This window comes from Arctopsyche grandis, chromosome 3, assembly GCF_051622035.1.
Source record: "Arctopsyche grandis isolate Sample6627 chromosome 3, ASM5162203v2, whole genome shotgun sequence".
In the NCBI taxonomy this organism is placed as follows: Eukaryota; Metazoa; Arthropoda; class Insecta; order Trichoptera; family Hydropsychidae; genus Arctopsyche; species Arctopsyche grandis.
The window spans coordinates 8,215,258-8,237,950 of NC_135357.1; the positions used below are offsets into that span (position 1 = coordinate 8,215,258).

General features: G+C 34.5%; 1 protein-coding gene across 3 annotated transcripts in view; it reads right to left on the minus strand.

The window, feature by feature from the left end:
- Positions 1–22,693, minus strand: part of LOC143908981 (G-protein coupled receptor moody) — a 231,153-nt gene that overhangs the window by 19,690 nt on the left and 188,770 nt on the right. For all 3 annotated transcript variants that reach the window (XM_077426844.1, XM_077426845.1, XM_077426843.1), the window contains one exon: positions 4,406–4,644. In XM_077426844.1, the coding sequence (XP_077282970.1) occupies positions 4,406–4,644 (239 nt within the window). The remainder of the gene's footprint in view (positions 1–4,405; positions 4,645–22,693) is intronic.

The window sequence follows — 22,693 nt, forward strand, 5'->3', positions numbered from 1 at the left end:
TTGTATCGTAGTAATATGGTGAAAGATTTGTTTCCAGCAAAGTGTTTCTTGAGTTGTCTACCAACTAATGCTGCATTACACGAAGCCAATCATTGAGATATTCCACCAAGCTAAGCCAATATTGTAAACGTACTATAAACACATACATGTTGGAATAGCATTTTTCATTGGGATATCTTCAATTTTGACTCAGTGGAATGTCTTAACTATTGGCCAGGTGTAAATGCAGCATTATGTTCACGACACAATATATCCGGTCAAATGATTGGGACTAAATAATCGCAATATACTTACACTTTTGATAATGGAACAGTAGTTTTCTATTTGTACCCAATATTTTAGCTTTATACTAGTATGCACATATACATATATAGCCAGCAGTATGGTTTAATGGTAGCGTGTATGTTTAGCACCAAGTGACAGTGGTTCGATCCACCATACTGCTGGTTAGATTTGGGGGTATTTGTGACTCCAAATCGATCGTTTCTTATCAGAGTTTTTATCATCTGTATTTATTGTGTGTATAATTTGTAAAAATTATGTACAAAATCTAAATCCATAGATGTCTCAATGGGTTAATTCTGTAATTAATTAAGTGATTAATTGCTATTTCGTGTTCAGCTTCTGGAAATACAGTGATTTATGTAATAGTAAAATGCTGCATTGTTTTTAATTAATTGTCCCGGAAGGCGCATTGGGGTCTTCCTGTCAAGTCTTCTTGGTATATGTACATATATGTATCTATGTAAAATAAAATAAAATAAAAAAATATACAAGCCACAGCGTAGCGCCCTGGTAGAGCTATTGCATACCAGTAAATACATAGGTCGTGGGTTCAAGTCCCGGTCAAATACGCTGCTGGTGAGGGTTTTACAAAAACACAGATCGACCATCTTCTGTTCGAATTTTCCGATTAATCTAGCTTAATTGTTGTGATGGTCCTTCAATAATATATTTCTCGCAAATTTGTTGGGTATAAAAAATTGTTGATGGTCCATATATGTACATATGTATATTTATATCTACATATTTGTATTCTATGTATTGTTGTTTCAAAAATTGTTAGTGCTTACGTACACCAATTAAACTAACCATATTTGTTGCCTTGGGGTAATTCATACCATGGAATATATAGGTATATACATATACATATAAGTTAAGAAATATAATGAGTTAAGAAAGCTTAAACTGCAGGAGGTGTTTTTCACAGAGGTGTTAAAATGTATAACGCCCTTCCTGAAAGCATTAGAAGTTCTAATAACGTTGATGCTTTCTTGAAGGGTGTTAATGGATACCTTTGTGGAAGATGATTTATAATTTTTTGTTGTTATTTTGTGTTATATGTATTAGCAGTTTGCTATATAAATAAATAAATAAATATGTGTGTATAAATGTATATACCCTTCAGGTATAAACACAGATTACCTAAACACAATCTGCTTGAGATCGTCGACTTTAGAGAGTCTTTAATTAATATTATGTATTAGATGTATTATGAGCATTTATAAGAATTGTAAATAGGTTTTTGAGCTCTTTTTCCTATTATGCTGTACATTAACGTTATAATAATATAATACTATGATTGCTAACAAAATTAAATTAAAATTGTCAAATAGAAAATGATCAGTAGATCAGTAGTTATTAAAATATTTATAAGATGTATTGTGAACATAATTTAGTAATAATAAAAAGCATTTAAAAATCAAAAATCAATGTGTGTATATATGGATGTATATCCATTTTAATTTTACGGCTACTGCTATTATTTACCCTTGCAAATATGCGTAGTTCTAAAATGTTAAGAAAAATATTATTACATTTAAAAATATATTAATTTATAAAATTTATAGTAGCTGTAGGGAAGATTTCTGAAATGTCCTCACTCACTACTATTTCCGTTATCTGACAGAGGCCATGGAACCCAATCTGTCGGAAGGATGGGTTGAGGCTCTATTGAAAAAGGAGCTTTTAGCTCGGTAAACGTTTTTGAAGTGAACCGGGGCGTCAAGAGAAGTACAACATTTATTTCGGTCGACGTTGGGTATTTCATTATCTTAAAATATCGTCGCAGTGGCACATTCAATATAAACGCACTACGTACATATACAATTCAATTAAAGACAGCAATAGTACATGAATGAATTCGACAGAAGTAAAATGTTTAATGGAAAAACAAAATGTGTGTGAATTTAACGAGCTGTGGACTTTCCATTAAAGACGTCACAAACTAAACTGACATAACTTTTCTAACAGCTGACTTGTTTGTAAACAAACATGCGTCCCTTTTGTAACCATGATAAATGAACTACATATGTTACAATCTATCAAATACAATTTTTCATTTTATCTACATACATTTCAATCATAGCCATTACAGGAATTATCCCAAGTTGACACATATGTACATAAATATTGTAAGATTATTTTGTACATAAGTACTAAAAATATTAAACATTACAGTACAATCATATATATATGTTACAGTGAAAGCATGTTTCAAGTGTAAATATATTTTCGCCAATTCAAGCAGTGAACATGTATCAAACAATGAATTTACAACGTTTATAACTCTATAAATTTAACCCTAAAAATCCAATCTTAAATGAGTAGGGCCAACCCTTACTCAATCTAACCTATCCTAACCCTTAAATAATACCAACCCTAACAATCTAATCTTAAATGAATAAAAGCAACCCTGAAAATGTAACTGGTTATTATGATTTCACTGAAACGTCAGTGAAAATATATTTTCACTTGAAGTATAATTACATTGTGGCATATAAAATACAATAGAGATAGACAAACATATTTTTGATACACACCAAATTTGTGAGAAATACATTATTTAGTTAACATATTTTATAAGAATCAACAAATTCAAGATGCTAAAAAATCGAATTTGCATGAAACTGGAGGAAGGATATCGATTTATTGCACCTTTTACAATTAAGCTAGATAAGTCAGTTCTAGTTCTAGCAGGAGACGGCGACATATATGGTATTAAATTTTTACATATGTACATATATATATATATATATATATATATATATATATATATATATATATTTTAAATCATATTCAAATAGTGGTGACATAGTGGGTTTTTGCCAATTTAATGGAGGAACCGTTTCAATAATGAAATTGGATAAATTGGCAAACTCTGATAGCAAACGATCGACTTGGAGTTATAAATATCTAAGTCTGACCAGCAGCATTACAGATTATACTCTGAATAAATTCTTTTCAATTGAGGTCAGCTTACGGGATCGAATTCAATCAAAATCAAACCTCTTGATGCTTACCATTAACGAAACCATCGAGCCATGATACTGGCTTCATTTTTAATGAAATCAAGGTGATATCTGAATAATGTGCCTGTTTTTGAGTAATTTCAGATACACAATCGGCTAAACGTTCGTTTGACCAAACTTCCGTTGGCCGAATGTCTGTTCGGCTAAGCGTCCATCGGCCAAGTGTCCATTGGGCCAAAAGTTCGAGGATGAAACTCTGCGATTTTTTTAATTTCCCTTATATCTAAGTATAGGTATATGTATAGCAATAATCCATTGAATTCAATCATTCTTTAAAGTGAAAAAAAGCGTAAACGCATCACTCCACTGCACAAACGTACAATAACTTAGAGCGAAAAAGCTGATTTTTCAGCACGCGTTTTATATAAATCTCGCCCAAAAATTATTGTGCGGAAATTAAGTTTTTTTTATATCGTCCATTCAAAGCGGAAGATTTCAACGTTTCATCACAGATAAAAATCTCAAATCCTGCTCATTTTTTCCCCCGACAGAGCGAAGAGCGACATCGCCACTTTCGCTGATAAATTTGTCAGATACGCAAGATTCGCCCCGTAAAGTTATATATTATAATACTATAACCAAAACTAAATTGGAAACGTTTGCATCATGGTGGTTTTGCACATACTTCGCATAGCTGTTCAGATTGCAGGATGAGAATGTCGAAAATTTCGCAAACGAACGAACGGAGACCAAAACAGAGAAAGAGAGATGATGAGAAGGTAGACGCGGGAGGGAGGGTTTATTCTGTGAGGATATCCTTTAAATGGGCGATAAAGACAGGAAGAGGTGTAACGCGAGACGTTGTAGTAATCGTTCGTCGTCTAGAATGAAGTTTGGGGTGACTCGAGTGGGACGCATTAATGCGCGAGTGATGATGATATTCGGTTACGAGACGACGTAATTATTTAGAGATGCTGTGCTATTGCTTTGGACCGAGGAGATTTGAGTCGGCCTTCAAGCGAACAGATGCACTATGAACTGTTTCGCTTATCTGTATGTACATAAATAACAGTCAGGGATTTTCGGGGTTATCGAATGCATTGATTGACAGTGGTGTGTGTAGCTTATGTGTATCTGAAGTATTGATGACTTACTTTGGATAGAGTGTGGGGTGTCCTATCATGACGTATCGGTTGATGGTGATGGCCAGGACCGTGAAGAGGGACACTGCGAGGAGTCCGTACCTCAGCAGTGGAAATAGACGACAAAGCAGACGACCGTGAAGCCAACTTCTGGCCCAGAAGGTGCTGGCGCTCAGTGGTAGGTTGAAGCAGCAGAATAGCAGGTCAGAACAGGAGAGGTTCATTATGAAGACGGCTGTCGCATTGCGAACCTGTAAATATGAAAAAAATATTTATTAAAAATGTCGTTGTCATAACAATCAATAATACTGTCTACTGTAGAGTTGAGTTGATGGTAATGTTGGAATATATAATTTTTATTTAATAGTTTTGGACCATTGTGGCATTACAGGAAGAACCTAATGCGTCACAATGGCCTAGATTTGAAAAAGATATAAAAACATGATATAAAAACAAGTAAACTGTAAATAATGGAAAAAAGCAAAAGCAGAAAACATGGTAAAATAAAATAATAAAAAAAAGTAACAAAAGGAAAATAATACATCATTCAGAGAGAAAAAAAAATAACAAAAGTGTAAAAATTAAAAATAAAATCCATAAATCCCATTCTTTGCTTACACTGAGCAAAATTAAAATAGTATATAAAAATGTACAAAGGAGAAAGAAAAAGTAAAATAAAATAAAACAAAATATGAATAAAAAATAAAATCACAGCGAGGCCCAAATGGAAGAGAGTAGATTAAGATTCCACTCGTTCATCACATTCAAATTAAGAAAGTAATGATGAGCGCAGGTTACCAGATAAATATGTTAAGATAATATCCGACAATCTACGCTCCCCAAGGTGGAAAATATCACATTCAGGGACAGCAGCAACGATTTCAATGAGAAGTCGAATAGCTCTTGGAATAGGAGCCATTCGAAAAAGAACTGTGCGAGCAGCAGGTACAACCATCAAATGATGATGTCTACCACGCACATAATTATTAGGGACATAAAGTCCCAACTGTTCCAGCAACAACGGGCATGACGTATTACCACGCAATAGCTGGAGAACGAAACGAATTAACGAGAAGTTTCTCCGAAGTTCAAGGGAATTATACCCAAGCATGCCCAAAAGGAAAGGAGTAGGATAGAGATATGGGTAGTACCCATACTCTTTCTTATAAAGAAAACGAAGAAATGCTTTTTGCACTTTTTCTATAATAAGAGAGTAGTTTGCTTCATGCGGATTCCACACAATTGCATTATTCTCTAGCTTACTTCTAACAAGCGAGTTGAAAAGCAAGCGAGAAGACAAGGGGTTGGAGAATAATCTAGCATATCTCAAGACAAATCCAAGTCAACGAAAGGAAACGTCAGCGATTGTCTTGAAGTGGTTGTGAAAGGTGAATTGAGGATCAAAAGTGATACCCAAGTCGACCATTGATTCCACGCGCTTCAACAATACGGATCCAATGGAATATCCGTGACAATGGAGCGAATTCGCACGTCCATAACTCATAATGGCACATTTATGAAGGACGATGATAATATATGAAGGACGATGATTTCGATGGTATTTAAGATTATTTTAAACGAATTATACTATTAGTTAAATAATATAGTGTAAAATATGAAGTCACACGGTTTTAAATGATTCAATTTTTATCTCTTGACTCTTGAAAAAACCCAACATACGCTTTTATAATGCAAGTGCTGAGTGTTGATTAATTAATATGGTTACCCAGTAAACAGATACCACATATCATCAACATAAATTGAAAGACATTTAATTTATTTCTATTATTGGACCATTGTGGCATTCTAGAAAGAACCTACAATGGGTTACATACGAAAACAATAAACAAGTACATAGCAAAAGCAGAAAAATATGATAAAAATAAAACAAAAAATAATACATAATAATGAACAAAAGGTAAAAAAATACACTATAAAAAATATCAAATAAACAGAATACATAGTAGAGAATGTTTTGTACTCATAGCCAGCTCCGATATATGTATGTATGTATATATAAGAACCAGTCGTAAATACAAAACAGCCCCACGATGCGCTAATGGAAGAATCAAGAAGATCAAGATTCCACTCATAGTTACATCAATTATGAAAATGATGAGATGCCCATTGTGGTGGAAAATATCACAATCAGACATTGCAGCAACGATTTCATTAAGAAGTCGGATAGCTCTCGGAATAGGAGCCATCCGATAAAGACTGTGGCAGGAGGTACAACTAATAATTAATTGATGATGTCTACCGCGCACATAATTAAAAGAGACCTAAAATTCCAACTGTTCTAATAACGACAGGCATGACGTATTACCACGTAGAAGCTGGAGAACAAAACAAATTAAAGACAAGTTTCTCCGAAGTTCAAATACTCAAGCATGCCCGAAAGAAATGGAGTAGAGTATTGATATGGGTAATAATTTTTGCTTTTTGCATTTTCTCAATCACTAGATAGTAATTTTGAATAAGTTTTTAGAAAAAGGAAGGGTGAGCTCCTTTCTCAGTGCAAGAAAGAGAGAACATCTCCATCTTCAAAGAGCTGACAGTTTCGAAGAGACTCTTCACAACATGTACGAAACGGATTATTTTCTTCTTTGGCGGAAAGAATGTGGATAGTCCATAGAAGCTAGTAGACACTGAAACATTACATCGAGGCAAGGCGAGCAAGAGAACAGTCTACCATTAGATGGTCGGATCAAATTAAAGAACTGACGAGATCGCTGCTTTCAACTTAGTACAAGACCGAGAAGAGTGGAGGCAGATCATCCACGGCATTCAAGATGATATTAATGACTACGACTTTGAGCATTGCGTAAACGATGAAGAAGAAAGAAGAGAAGGTCAAGAATTGTTGAAGAGAATGATGATAGTGGTTTAGTGGGTGAGATGTATTACATACATATGTAGTTTGGATCAATTTCAACGATTATGTCATCGAAATCAGTTCAAAATTCGACCCTCTGACTATTATGTTTTGCATCTGCTCCATTCAAATCCGTGCAGTTTACTTCGAATTCGTCTTAAATCAATGACCGTTAGAGGTATATATATGTTTGTATGTACTAACAATATATAGGTTCATGTTCATTTCAAATACAACGTTAATCGAATAACTATCTGACGAGCTATTCCATTCCTGGGAAATTCACTGTCGGAATTGACATTGTATTTGTGAAGATGCTATTGCGAATTTGATGCCTATAAGACAAACTGAGTATACATAGTAGCATATTTGACTGTTTCAATTTGTCACAATCGATACGATTTAAATTACAACCATTTAATTTATACAAAACGTAATAAATTACGCTGAAAAAGTAGACGATTTAAGTCAGTGTAAATTTATTAGCAAGATAGATCGTTTCTGTATACAAATTCGTAGCACTTTCAGTTAGTGAATGTTGTATTAGGATAAATTGATTTGAACGATTAATATATAAAATGAATAAAATTTATACGTTATGCATATTTTGAATCGCCTAGAGTTTTTTTCCATAACCCTGTAAAAAAACTTGCAAGAAAATTGTAATACTTTGTATTGAAATTTACGTTCGTTGAACTTCGTTTTAGCATTTTTATAAAGCGCGTCCATTCTATTGAGAAAATATTAGCATGTAGATTTTTAATATAAAATTCTTTGCGAAAATTGCATAGCTGCAATGTCCGTATGTGTACATAAAATTCTAGTTAAATAATGCACTTTTAAAATTGCACATGCCGTATTGTCCAAGATGGCCTTTCGCCAGACGCACTATCCATTATTTTATTTTTTTAAACCATTGAAAATGAATGAGGGTAATTGACATCACTTTGGGGCCGCCATTTTGTCTGTTTATGACAGGTGGAAAAGACTTCGATAATGGTTTGATGTAGTTTATTGAAATGTAAAATTTGCACGTGGTGGTTCAGCGGAGCGTACGGAACACAAGTTGTCCGTACGCCGTCTGCTCGACCTCTGTCGACCGTCGCGTATTTCCGCTTGGGCCGACACTAATGCCAACTCGTCAATAATGCCAATCGACAATCAGTTAATAAGACTGTTTGCCACACGTCATTACAAAAGTCGGAACATAGTCCCACATAGGAAAACTGTTGAACAATACAGTTATTCTACAGAGTTACAGCATTACTGACGAGTCGTTTACAATAAATCATAGCTCTTAAAATAATTAAATAGAGGGTGAATAATGAAACCTTTGCCTCATCCAGTGTGAGGATAAAATCAATTTATTGGTTCAGTAATATTTCAACTTATAGGTATACCTCTGGTGAATGTTGTTTCTATTTACATTAAAATTTTTGAAATCTCCTTTGAAGCTGTGAATAAGCATTACAAGATAAGTTTACTTTAAAGAAGAGAGAGTGGACTGTATATGGTTTAAAACTTAAGCATTCCTCATCTTGATGTTAACTTAGACAATACAATGTTGACACTGTTACAGTTGTCAAGACAGATCAGCTATTACCGATCAACTAAACTTGATTAGTGAGTGTAATGCTCCTAAGTTAACTTGATTTCATCAACAAGTAGCACAAACATTGCTAAATTAAAAGTAAATTGGAAAGTCATTCATTCATTCCTACAAGCAGGAAATGAAGGCGAACTATGATTATAGATGTCTCTACGTTAAACATCGAAATGTTCAGTATTATAATATTTACTTATTCTATGATTCACATAAATACTATAAACAGTAAGAGTTAACTTACGTTTTCACAACAAGAAACATAAGACCTGCGGATGACTCCCGGCAGGTTATAATTAAGTAGACATGAAATAATTTAAGATGCTCCATTAAGTGTGGCTTGGAGACTAACATTAACAAATCATGAATCTAATTTTAACTGTCAAATTTAAACAGTTTATTTTAAACTCGGATATAATCCTTCCGAGTGATGACATGAGACAAGTCTTATATTATAAAGACAAAATGATTAGATTAAATTCGGAGATATATACTGCCGAATGTTAAAATGAAAATAGCTTAAATTATACACACAACACAATTAAAGTGAATTACGGAGTACTACTATTAACATTGAATGATTTAAACTCATGATTACATCTAATAAGTAATATGAGTTGGGGGTAGTGTCTTCGGGTTAAACTAAGCTACCGAAGTTGACGGAATTGAAGCTGCTGTTTCTCCTCCCTCTTGCTGATCTTCCTTCCTGTCAAGTGGTCCTTGTGGTAGAATCGGCAATGGCGCCACTAGATGACTGGACCGACGAAACTCTCCGCTGGCAGTAAAGACGTCGACGACTCGAACTCTGCCATCTGGTCCGGGATACAATTTAGTGACTCGACCCAAGACCCATCGGGTTGGCAGCATGTGTTCCTCCTTTAACAGGACCATTTGACCCACACTCAGATTGTTGCTCGAGTCCTTCTTCCATTTGTGTCGTAACTGCAAAGAATGTAAATATTCCGCCGACCAACGTTTCCAAAATGCTGCTGTGGTCAATTGTATCTGAAGCAGATTGGCATGGACATTAGTGTTATATTTAACCTCCATTGGAAGAGCGAGTAAGGATCTGCCAATTAAGAAATGTCCAGGTGTGAGGGGTAAAAGGTCTAGTGGATCCGAAGACAAGGGACTAAGAGGACGGGAATTCATGCAAGCTTCTATTTGAGTCAATACCGTACAAAATGATTCGAAATTTAAGGTGGTGGCCTTTAACACCTTGTTTAAATGAATCTTCATGGATTTAACCGCTGCTTCCCACAGCCCTCCCATGTGAGGCGCCCTTGGCGGGTTAAACTTCCAACGAATCCCTTCGGAGGCTACATACCGTAGTAGCTTCTCCTCATGAGGACGTTCGTAAATTAATTTTACTAAATTAACGAGTTCACGACTTGCACCGACAAAATTAGTAGCATTGTCGGAATATATCGTATTGGGCCTGCCACGTCTGGCTACGAATCTTCTTAAACAATTTAAGAAATTTGAACTCGTTAAGTCTCCGACAAGTTCCAAGTGAACTGCCTTACTGGAAAAACACACAAAGACACAAACGTAACCCTTAATTATCTTAGAATTCTTATTGCAACCACTCTTCACAGGAAAAGGTCCTGCGAAATCTATCCCCACATGACTGAAAGGAAAATTCGCAGTGGTACGTTCAAGCGGGAGTAATCCCATTAATCTATTGTGTGACAGTGGTTTATTTCTGAAACAAATGACACATGAACGCACCACTCCTTTGACAGTATTATGTCCGGCCAATGGCCAATAGGTCTGCCGCAATAACGACAGTAAGGCTTGAGTACCCAAGTGAATATATTTCAAGTGCGCATCTCGGACAATCATGTGTGTAAGTTTATGCTTATTTGACAAGATAATGGGTGACGTTGATAGAGTTGTTCCCAGAGGAAGTCTACTTCCAACACAAATTAAATTCTCGTGGAATAGAGGGGACAATTTAGCTAATTTACTGCTACTGGGAATTGGATGTCCCTTGCTCAGCAAACGATATTCCAATGGAAATGATTCCATTTGCGATAACCTTATCAAATTATTTAAAGCATCTTTTAATTCTAAAGCGGACGGTTCGTTATTTTCTTTAACGTTTAATTGTTTATTCCTTAGTGGCCGACGAACATATGATAAAACTCGAAGGAGTCTTGGAAGATGAGAATGTTTATCTATCCAATTATTTTCCCTCACAAGGGTAGCGTTAGTGACTACCCTTCTCTCTGGAAGATCTATTGTGATCTCAGGAGGTCTTCGAGGCCATCGTGATTCGTCTAATTTCAACCAACTAGGGCCGTCCCACCATAACGAATTATGATTTAATTCTGATGGTTGAGTCCCTCGAGAAATTAAATCTGCTGGATTGTCTGTAGAGGAGACATGGTACCACTCAATGGGTTGAGATATTGATTGGATTTCGGCCACTCGATTGGCAACGAAGGTGGTCCATTTACATGACTCTCCTCTAATCCAATGCAATGCGACGGTTGAATCCGTCCAATAATATTTTTCATTAATATGAATTGTTAATTGGTCTATTGTTGACTTCATTAACTTTGATAATAACATAGCGGAGCACAGCTCTAAACGCGGAATAGTTACAAAACTGAGCGGAGCGACTCTCGAACGAGAACACACAAGATGACATTTGGAATTTCCCAATTGATCAGTACATTTTACATAAATACAAGCACCATAAGCTTTCTCGGATGCGTCACAAAATCCGTGTGCCTGTATATTAATGGCATTATTTAGTATTATCAATCTAGGAATTTTATAAAGTTTCATGACTGTATTGGATAATTGGCAATCTTTCCATTTTTTGAAGATTGTCTGAGGAATGAATTCATCCCAACCAATGGTTTGTTGCCAGACAGATTGCATTAATATCTTATAATTAATTAACAATGGAGATAATAGTCCTAATGGGTCGAAGATCTGACTAATTACTGATAAAAAGTTTCTTTTTGTTATATTTTCAGTCTCGACTTCGGTTTGAACCTTAAATACAAAAACGTCTTCCCGCGGTTTCCAAAATAAACCTAAAGTTTTGTGTGATTCGTTAGAGAAGTTAAAATCTGAACAATCGTCAGCTTTAACATCCGTGATTATATCGGAGTTGTTCGATGTCCATTTGCTTAAGGGCATACCGGCTGATAATAATATGGTTTCCAGTTGAACCTTTAATAATTTACCAGCTTCAATAGTATTAGTTCCCGTGAGCAAATCATCAACATAAAAATCACGTTCGATCACTTTACTAGCGATGGGATATTTGTTTCTATTCTCCTCTGCTAACTGATTTAGACATCTAGTAGCTAAAAATGGGGCTGAAGCAGTTCCGAATGTTACTGTATTAAGCTTGTAATGCTTGAATTTACTCTGGGGATCTGTTCGCCAAATGATTCGTTGTACATTTTTATTTTTCTCTGCTATTTGAATCTGTCGGTACATCTGCTTAATATCCGCAGTAATCACGTATTTATGGAGTCGAAAGTTGAGTAGTAAACTTAACAAATCTGATTGGACATTAGGTCCCACCATCAAAATATTATTTAGTGAGATATTAGACGTTGTCTTTGCGGACGCATCAAAAACTACACGATATTTAGTGGTAAGGCTAGACTCCTTAACCACGACGTGATGAGGTAAATAACAATGAACCTCATGTGCCTCCGGAGGTTCACACTCTGACATATGTCCTAAATTTATGTACTCTTCTAAAACTTTATTGTATTCCATTTTTAAATTATTATTGGCTAAAAAACGTCTTTCCAAAGTTTTGTGTCTTTTCTCCGCAATGTGCAATGAACTTCCTAATACTACCGGGGAATTTTTATATGGTAAAGCTACACAAAATCTACCGTTTTTATCTCGTGATGTGTGTGCTTGGAAATGTTCCTCACATCTTTTCTCCTCAAGAGATTGATGTTTTACCATAGGAACCTGGTCGATCATCCAAAAGTTTTGAATGTGACTGTCTAATTGACTTAAGCCTATGTGGCTCTTCCCTGGAGCATTATTTACTTCGGGATATGGACCAACTATTGTCCATCCGAATTCGGTATCCTTTAAGATAGGCATACCTTTTCCTAACTGGATGGTTCCTGCTTTCATAGCATGAACGCAAATCTCGGCGCCGAGCAAGAAATCGATTGGCGTCGGTTTATTCCAAAGGGGATCTGATAACTTGATTCCCGCTGGTATTGAAATTAACTGTTGATCCAGTTTCACAGTTGGAATTTCGCCAGTAATTTCTGGTAATACCAAACACAACACTTTGGTTGAGTAATTAGTGGTTGAAGACCTTATGGTCACCTTGGTGATGTGACGAATGCTACTTTCTTGATTAGCGATACCTACAATTTTTTGAGAGATTTTCTCTAATTTGAAGTTATTCTTCTTAGCGAAAGATGTGGTAACATAGTTGACTTGTGAGCCGGAATCTAATAATGTGCGACCCTTAACGACCGTTCCATTGGACGTTATAATGTCTACTTGTACCGTCGGTAAAATTATCTCCCTTTGAGAGAAATGAGTAGAATGAGCATTAATTGACTTCCTTCCCGTATTATTGGAACTAAATGTATCGTCCTGATGCAACAAAGTGTGATGGTTTTGTTTGCACCTTAAGCAATTATAGTTAGACTTGCAATTTGTTATCTTATGCGATGAATTTAAACATTTAAAACACATGTTATTAGATTTAACGAATTCATTTCTTTCCATACTGGATTTTGCTTTGAATTTATCACATTTGCCTATGAAATGATTATTTCGACAGAATGCGCATGCGTTTACCTTACTTGATGGGTTTTTGTTCGCGACATGAGTTCTCATGATTCTTTGACGACTATGAGGGAATTCCTTCACCGTAGTTACAGATGCAGTAGATTGTAATACATTACATCTATTCTGCAAGAATGTCTCTAAACTTTCATATGGTGGCATTTCTCTGCTAACCAGCGATATTTCCCAGTCTCTTACTATATTAAAAGGTAATTTCCTTAGAACTAAACATGTTACCCATGGATCTAAAATTTCTCTCGCGTAACCCAACGATTCAATGTTTTTAATACACACTGTTACCTGATTCAATAGATTTCTCAATTCGATATGTGATTCTCTTGTGATTAATTTTAAGTCACAAAGTGAATTAATCCTAGTTTTGAGATTAAGTCTTGGTAAATTATATTGCTTGTCTAAAATACTCCAAGCTATTTCGTAATTGTCTGAGCTAATATCTAAACCTGATACAGCTGCCAAAGCGGGACCGATTAAGGATTGATGCAAATATTGCAATTTCGTGACATTCGAATATTCCGTTTTGTTTCCTATTATATTCTTAAAAGCTTGTTGAAACGATTGCCATTCAGATGGATCTCCCTGAAATGTGGGAATGGTTAACGTCGGTAACTTATCTCTAGCAAATTTAATTGTTGCTTGCTCTACCTTTAGTTTACTATCTTGAAAGGATTGGCAATCTAATGCTGCTTTAAGATTTTTAACTGTTATTGTAATTGCATCGTACTCTTCGTCTATTTTGGCCGCTTTCGGTATGTCTGTAAGGTTATCTAAATATTCGTAATGGAGTTTTCGGACATAATCGTATGCTTCTTTAATGGTTTGATACTGTCCTTCATCTAATTCGGAGGATTTATCTATTTTTCCTTTTAGTCTTTGTACCGCGCCTGAATACCTTAATTCTATTGACGTCATTATAACTTCTACTTTATTTTCCTTCGCTAATATTTCTATCGATTGAGTCTGACTTCGAGTCTGATGTATTCTAGAGCTTGACCTGTCTCTAATAGGTTCTACGTCCCTAGTTGGATTTCGACCTTTATGCGACTTGGAAGTCGAAGCTTCTATTTCCTCGTTTTCAGCACTTGACATTTGTTTCAGAAAGTTGCACTATTTCGTCTCATAAATACAGTTGTTCTCTACTATAGCTGTCAATTGAACTATTCGTAGAGATAAGGTAATAATATTCAATGATTAACCGTGAATCTTAATATTCTACTTTAACTATTATCACCAGAATCTATCCAACATATTTTGGAAGAAATTACAACCCTAAATTGGTGGGTGCTTGATTTAAACCACTTTGGGGCTACAAGTCTTGTGATTTATTTTAAATCACCACTGTTTCATCACACATTATGAAACAAAGAGATCTACCGATGTATGAATATGCCGGTATGTACTTGATTTAATCCACTTTGGGGCTACAAGTGTAATTCCACATTTATCGTGGAAGGGGGGGGGGGGGAGGGTGTTTCTACACACATTAAGAAACAAAGATCTACCGATATGAATATACCGGTATGTACTTGGTTTAAGCCACTTTGGGGCTACAAGTATAATTCCACATTTATCGTGGAAGGGGGGGGGGGGAGGGTGTTTCTACACACATTAAGAAACAAAGATCTACCGATATGAATATACCGGTATGTACTTGGTTTAAGCCACTTTGGGGCTACAAGTATAATTCCACATTTATTGTGGAGGGGGGAGGGGGGAGAAAGTTTCTACACACATTAAGAAACAAAGAGATCTGCCGGTATATGAATATACCGGTATGTACTTGGTTTAAGCCACTTTGGGGCTACAAGTATAATTCCCCACGTGCTTTGCTAATTTTACACTACATCTGATTTTACACTTTTAATACGAAATTCGATGCGACCGATGAAACATTCCTTCGTAGCGCGATATTATTTTATACAATCGCGTTAATTAATTGTTATACTTTAAAACATATTTTAAAAACTGACCTACCCACATGATTGCCTTTTGAACAGATTGCCTGAGATTGAATACATTCACTTACTTGAATATCCTTTACGATGTTTATGTGATCGTTCCGATAATTTTGGATTACCTCTGTGTCCCATGCGTCTTTGTAGGTTATGTTTTTATTTATATATTTTCTGCGTCAATCACGCGGTCATGTACCTCTGTACATCAATCAATATATTGCTGAAATAGAAGCAAACATGTTATTAGTATTGGAAAGGTATGGATAGTAACAAAGGAACGATACCGATTTCTTAATTGACATCCATTTTTTCTCGACCACGTTTTTTCCTATTGGTTTGTCCGTTTGGTGTTGTGGCCTAGGTTACTGGTGTCCGGTTCGAAGTGACCATCATGGAAAAGACTTCGATAATGGTTTGATGTAGTTTATTGAAATGTAAAATTTGCACGTGGTGGGCCAGCGGAGCGTACGGAACACAAGCTGTCCGTACGCCGTCTACTCGATGACTCTGTCGACCGTCGCGTATTTCCGCTTGGGCCGACACTAATGCCAACTCGTCAATAATGCCAATCGACAATCAGTTAATAAGACTGTTTGCCACACGTCATTACAAAAGTCGGAACAACAGGATTGCGACAAATTTGAATTTTACTTTGTTCGCTTGGTGAAATTCGCAAGTTCACGTCGGGGACAAGTTGAAAGCTTAGCAATTTTGCAATTATGAATGAAAACTTTTTTCGAGTGGGTCGACGACATTTTAAACACTCTCTTATCTCTGTGTTGTCGTATTCAAAAGGGTTAAAAAACATACTACAAACAAACCAGCTAACTCTCGAGTATTTATTATATAATTTGCTTCCATGTCTCATATATGTACATATATTTATACATATGTATATATGTGTACATATGTTTAGTATAAAATATCATGATAAATGCGTTTGTTATTTATTAAATTTAAACATGTAGAAGCACTCCAGATGTGTTTATAAATTAGCAGTGAAAGTATCCAGTTCTGTTTTGATTAAAATATGTATGTAATAAATGGACTTGAATGAATTTAATGAATTGAAATTGTAATGAAAGTCAAAATGATTTTGTTGTACATTATTTTTAGCTTTGTGTATTTTGAATCTAGCATATTCTGATATAAACCGAAAAATTTATTCGGTTTTATTGCTTTTGAGTATACATATTATAGCTAGCAAGGTAAATTGTATATATCATTGGTTCCCAACTGGTCGATCGCGATCGCCAAGTAACATTTCGTCTATTTCAATATTACGATTGTGAACTTTGAAAATAATAATGATTTCCATATTTTAAAATAAAATTAAAAAAATAATTGATTCTATTAGATATAAAGGACTACGGAAAAGAAAATTTAAAATTCTTTTGGAAGAAGTTGAGACAAATCAGCAAATCTCAAAGGTTTGCTGATTTACAATGTACATAGTAATGAGATTCCGTAAAGAAGGGTTTTTATTAGGTTTCGAGAGCTATTTTCTGAAATAATATTTTTAATTGAGAGAATGGATAATAGTGCTATGGACTATCATCGAAACAATAAATGGACTATCATCGAAACAAGGAATGGCTTTTAAAACAAGAAATTTAACATGAAGTTTATTAACTTAAATGAGCTTCATAAAATTTGCAGTTTCGTAATAATATGAAAATTTTAATATGAATGAAAATAATATCCAAAATTTAGCAAAAAACATCGCAATGATTTTTCCCAGGGATGTTTGAAATTTAGAATTACTGTTGATTGAATTGCGAAATAACGTTACGTTTACACAATTGAAATATTCTTATGAATATTTTATTACTACTAGTATTTTACTACTAGTAATAAAAAAAAACACCGAAATAGACCGCTATGAAAATAGCTCCCAACTTCAAAAACCGTAGGGTACCCTTGTTCTATATGAATATAAAATATAGTTAGAACATCTGCCAGAATTTGTATGATTTATTTGAAAATAATTATTGCTATCATACAAAATTAGCACCACTAAAAGCGTAAAGGAGGTATGTAAAAATATGGTTCATCAAAATCATAATATATTCCTTCTTTACATTCTAACAGTGCCATAAGATAAATGAGAAACTACTGGAGATAAATACGTTTCTATTACATGAAAAATAATACATCGTAGAATTAATCACGCTTAGAATTGATTATGTATTAAAAAAGCATATTATTTATACAAATTTTCAGATCAAACGTATACACTTTCATTTTTAAGATTATATGCAAATAAATATTACACATTATATCAATACAATTGAATAAATACAACCATGCATCGATTTGAAAACTGGAAAATAAATACGTATGTATGTTCATGCTACCTTTTCTAGTATAATTTATTAAATTATATATTGTAGATAAATGTAACTACTATTATATACTTCGGTTAGCTTTACAAATATTTAGCGTGAAATTTATCATTCCAAATAATTCAAATGTACATACATACATGGAAGCGATAAAAATTTTGGACAAAAACTGGTATATAAAGTGATTGTTAGACACACTAAGTGTGGAAGTATCAACGACCTGGAAAATTACCCTTTTCCCACAGAGACGCATTCGAGAGACGATTCGGAAAAGTGCACCGTTTTTCAAGATAAGCGTTTCGAATTGAGCCGTTTGTCTGTTTTTCAGCTTTTCAAATCCTTTGTACAACTCGTATGGATAAATGCACTCGCGAGGACTTTTCAAAGGTACTTCCACGTTAAGACTTTTCCCGGTGCATTATTCACGAGGGTAGTTCGAGCCGGATCCGCCCCTACGGGGCACCGATCTGATCTCTGCACTCGGAAATCGTTTCCGGTTTGAGGATGCACTCGTGAATGCACCGCTTTTGACCCGAATGCATCCTATCGAGTAAAATACGTCTGAGGATGCAGTTTCGATGCAGAAACAAGAGCATTCTGTGCACTTTGGTTAAATGCCAGTAGAACTTTATTCTGCCGAAGAGATATATGAATACATATGTATGTACATACATACATATAATATAAAAGTATTTATAAATAAACATCAAAATTTTGGCATTATATAATATTTGAATTTATTTGCAAAGGTTTCTTTCTGTGAAGGTTCTGAAAAGGTTCATTATTATTATTTTCTTTTCTTCGATAAGCAGACGTTATTTACAATATTTATTAAAGGTTGACTGAATCCCGAATAATATTGACATTCTATTGAAAATTTTAAGAAAATACATAAAAAACCATATATCGAGTCTTTGAAGTACAATAGTTTATGCGTCTTATGTAAAAAAAGTCAACAATAAGGTAGACGTAGCCATTATTTTTTTTATATATATTTCCTAATACCATTACAAACATTTTATGTCTGCCCTGATGTGAGTATTCTTTAGAATGAGATTTCAAATTAGCTTCTGGAAAGGAGGAAGTTGAAAGTAGGAATTGATAATGCTTTGTTGAATAAAGAAGTAGGTAAATTTAAATAAATAAAGCAGTAGGATTGAGGGAAATCTAAATATGATATTGATTTTATCTACAATCAATTAGTATAAGGAAAGTTGAGATGGTTAAGATCTAGTTTTGACATAATTATACTTAAAAGTATCGACATGTTTACATACAGTCAAATTTTTGCTCCTACATATAAAGATATAACAATCAGAACAAAACATACATATTTATAACATGCTTTTGCTCGATTTAAAACATTAGATTAATAAACCTATATAAACTAAAATCATATGTTTTTTTTGTCTATAACTTTAGATTGAAAATTCATATCATAAAATAACTAAATCACATAATAGAAGAACACATAAATATACTATATTTATTCAAAATAGATAGCAATATACCATTACTTAATAATAATAAAATTTTCATTATTATATGTGGATTGTCTACTGCTTGATAAAAGCCTCTCCATTCTTTCATTCTTCATCCTAATTTTCTAAATTATTTCGGTATCATTCCTTTCAGCCACTTTACATCTACTTCGTACTTTCCTCATGCTATTCAGCCAAAAATTTCGCTTGCTGTCTCTTCTCGTTATATCAAATGCACTGGATCTTAAAATTTACCATTTGAAGTTTATCGAACGATAAATTTTATGAAGCTAAATATAAAAAAATATACATATATACGTAGGCGTAATTGAACATGGCGTATGATACTTTACGGTCGCAAAAATGTCACTCGCAATAAAAAATATCATATGAAAAAGGAGTTGCAAAGATAAACTGGTTACGTTCAGTGTTTTTTCTTAACAGAATAATATCTTTTCACGCCCTGGAATATTATTTTATTGAATACTCACTGTATACGACAGGAAGTACATACTTACTTTTGCATATAATCATTTTACTATGAAACAATGAATTTTTTATGACATATGATATCGAATTAAATTTGTAATGGATTTTTTATTTTCTTTAAGCAGCTTCAGCTATAAATGAACTTTTATAAAAACAAAATATAGACTCTATATTATAGCAGGCAGCATGGAATAGTGGTAAGCATATAATTCTTTCAAACAAAGTGGTCACAGGATCAATTCCCACTGGTTGCTGCTGGCTAGACCTTGGATATATGGCTCTAGGTCGATCTTTTCCCATCAGAGTTTGCCAATTTAACTAATTTTCATTGAAGCGGTTCCAGTAAATTGGCATCCCTGTCATATCTCTCTCACAAAATTCGAGTCAATCAACAACTCGATTATTCGCTGATTTTGTATAAATGCTGCAAATTTCCCCATAGATGTCTTTGTGGGTATTGATCGTATTTGCCTTGTATGTACATATGTACATATAATGCTTACAATGTTTGACCACGATGTTGTGTTTAATGTAAAAATCTAATATATAATTTGGAAAGAGACTCTGCAGTTCTGCACTCTGCAATATTGGTCGGTTGGGTGGGAACAACACATCCGATTTTTTTTTCGATTCATAGGATTTGAAGTCCCCGGGGGTGAAGCCCTAGGGGAAAAAGCCCGGGGGGCGAAGGCTCCGGGGGCGCAGGCGCCGAATTCTGGTATGCATATAATTTTGAAAGAGACAGTATGAGACAGATGTTAGTTTGTTCGTGACAGTCAATTTAATACAAAAAACAAATGAGTATTCAAATAAATTTATATAAAATAAAACTATTCAAATAAATTTAATAAAATGTTTACTATTAGATTAGTCATGTTTAAGGGGTTTATATTACAAATACCGAGCGAAGCCGGGTAAAACCACTAGTATATAATAATTATGTATTTACAATTGATTTTTCTTGATTTGCATAGTAAACTTGTCGCATTGGAGCAATGTGTAAGACGAGTGAGTATGATTTATTGAATGAAATAAAATATGATAGTGTTTCAGTAAGATTTTTTCGACATGTTTTATGTAGCGCTACGCGATAAATTTTATTAAGGTACAGATGACAGCAGTCTAGTCCAATCTTTAAAAAGCTTGACAAGTGAAAAATGTTCTGGAATTTAAATCACTTTATTTGTATATATTATATTTTCGGGACTGCTATGATGCAATAAATTTTCAAATATGGTAAAGTATAAGTACGGTCAATTTCATAAATTTGGCAAGTGGACCTTGCAAAAAGTCGGTATCAAAAATGAAGAAAACCGTCTTTCAGCCGATCGTTGCGGCTCTCAGCATGCGGTAATGCCTTATCCATGTTTTCATTGAATTCAAAGGGGCGCCGGGTTTTCCCGCGGCGCGTCGCTTTCCATTTCATCCGGCGGAAAAGCGCCAGACAGACGAATGGACCGATCGCTTTTTACGAGCTATCGACGATCGAGATTGTTGCACGTAACACTGATAACTGCCATCTTAAATAGGATTTACCCCACCTATAGATAAGCTGTGCAGACGATGTACCAACCGTACATAAATACGTACATATACGGGGTGTCGGCGAAGTGCGAACAAGTCGTAGAAAGGACTTAAAGTAAGTTAGATCTTTGGCTTTACTACAAAATCAGCAGGGAGTGCTTACTAGAAAAGTGGTTTAACAACAGAAAAAACACAATTTGGAGCTTGAAAAGAAGGTACAAATTCAAAATAACAACGATAAACGTCTCATAGTACAATATTGTACCAGGTCAGATTGGTTCGGTGATTATTGTTCACAAAGCGCTCGCCCAAAATTCAATAAAATCTCTATAACGGAACATCTGGCAGCCGAAAAGTCTATCATATCAACTATAACTATCATATTAACGAGAACTCGGGTGCCAAATATTCCGTATTTGCGATTTTCATGGCAAAAATTGTCTTTTGGGCGATCGCAATGTGACTAATAATCCAATTACCGGTTGGATTATATACAAAAGCGTTGTAAGTCGGATTCAAATCACAACCAGATGATTATCTATGTAGTATACAGTATGTGTGCTTTTATGATCTACATATCTATGATACATACAACCGTTACAGTGAAGCTGTAGTCGCTCGATCAATCAATAGTCTGTTGGATTTAGTCGGATTTATCATGTTTTTACAAGATTTTACTTAGTTTCACATTGCACATTGTTTTGCACGAACCTCTTAAACTCTTTCAATTGCTTTGAAATTTTGCAAATTTTGAAAGGTTTGGCCCCCGATAGAGATTTCAATTGCTTCGGCATAGCCGATAGTGAAATATAATCTTCATAGAAATGTTTAAGAATTTTAAAATTTGGACATTGCGACAGCTAACTCTTTGCCAAGGGCCGGTAGCCTTGTTTGTTTGATTTTCTGTCCCCCACTCATTTTGTCAGATTTTAATTGTTTAAACACCTATAAATATATCTTTTTTACACTTTATCTTATAAAATTTACATTAAAGGCTCTCATTATCTTTCATATATATTTTTATTTCACTAATCGATTATATGATGTTTTTATTTGGAAAATGACAAAAGTTTTATGCATTTTGATATTGTATTTGAGGACTTAATGTTGATGAAGATGTATGATGTTTAGAAATGTACGATTATATGTATCTAGGTACTTGGCTTTAAATTTTGTCTAACTACAAATGGAGATAATTTTCAAAGGCATGCCT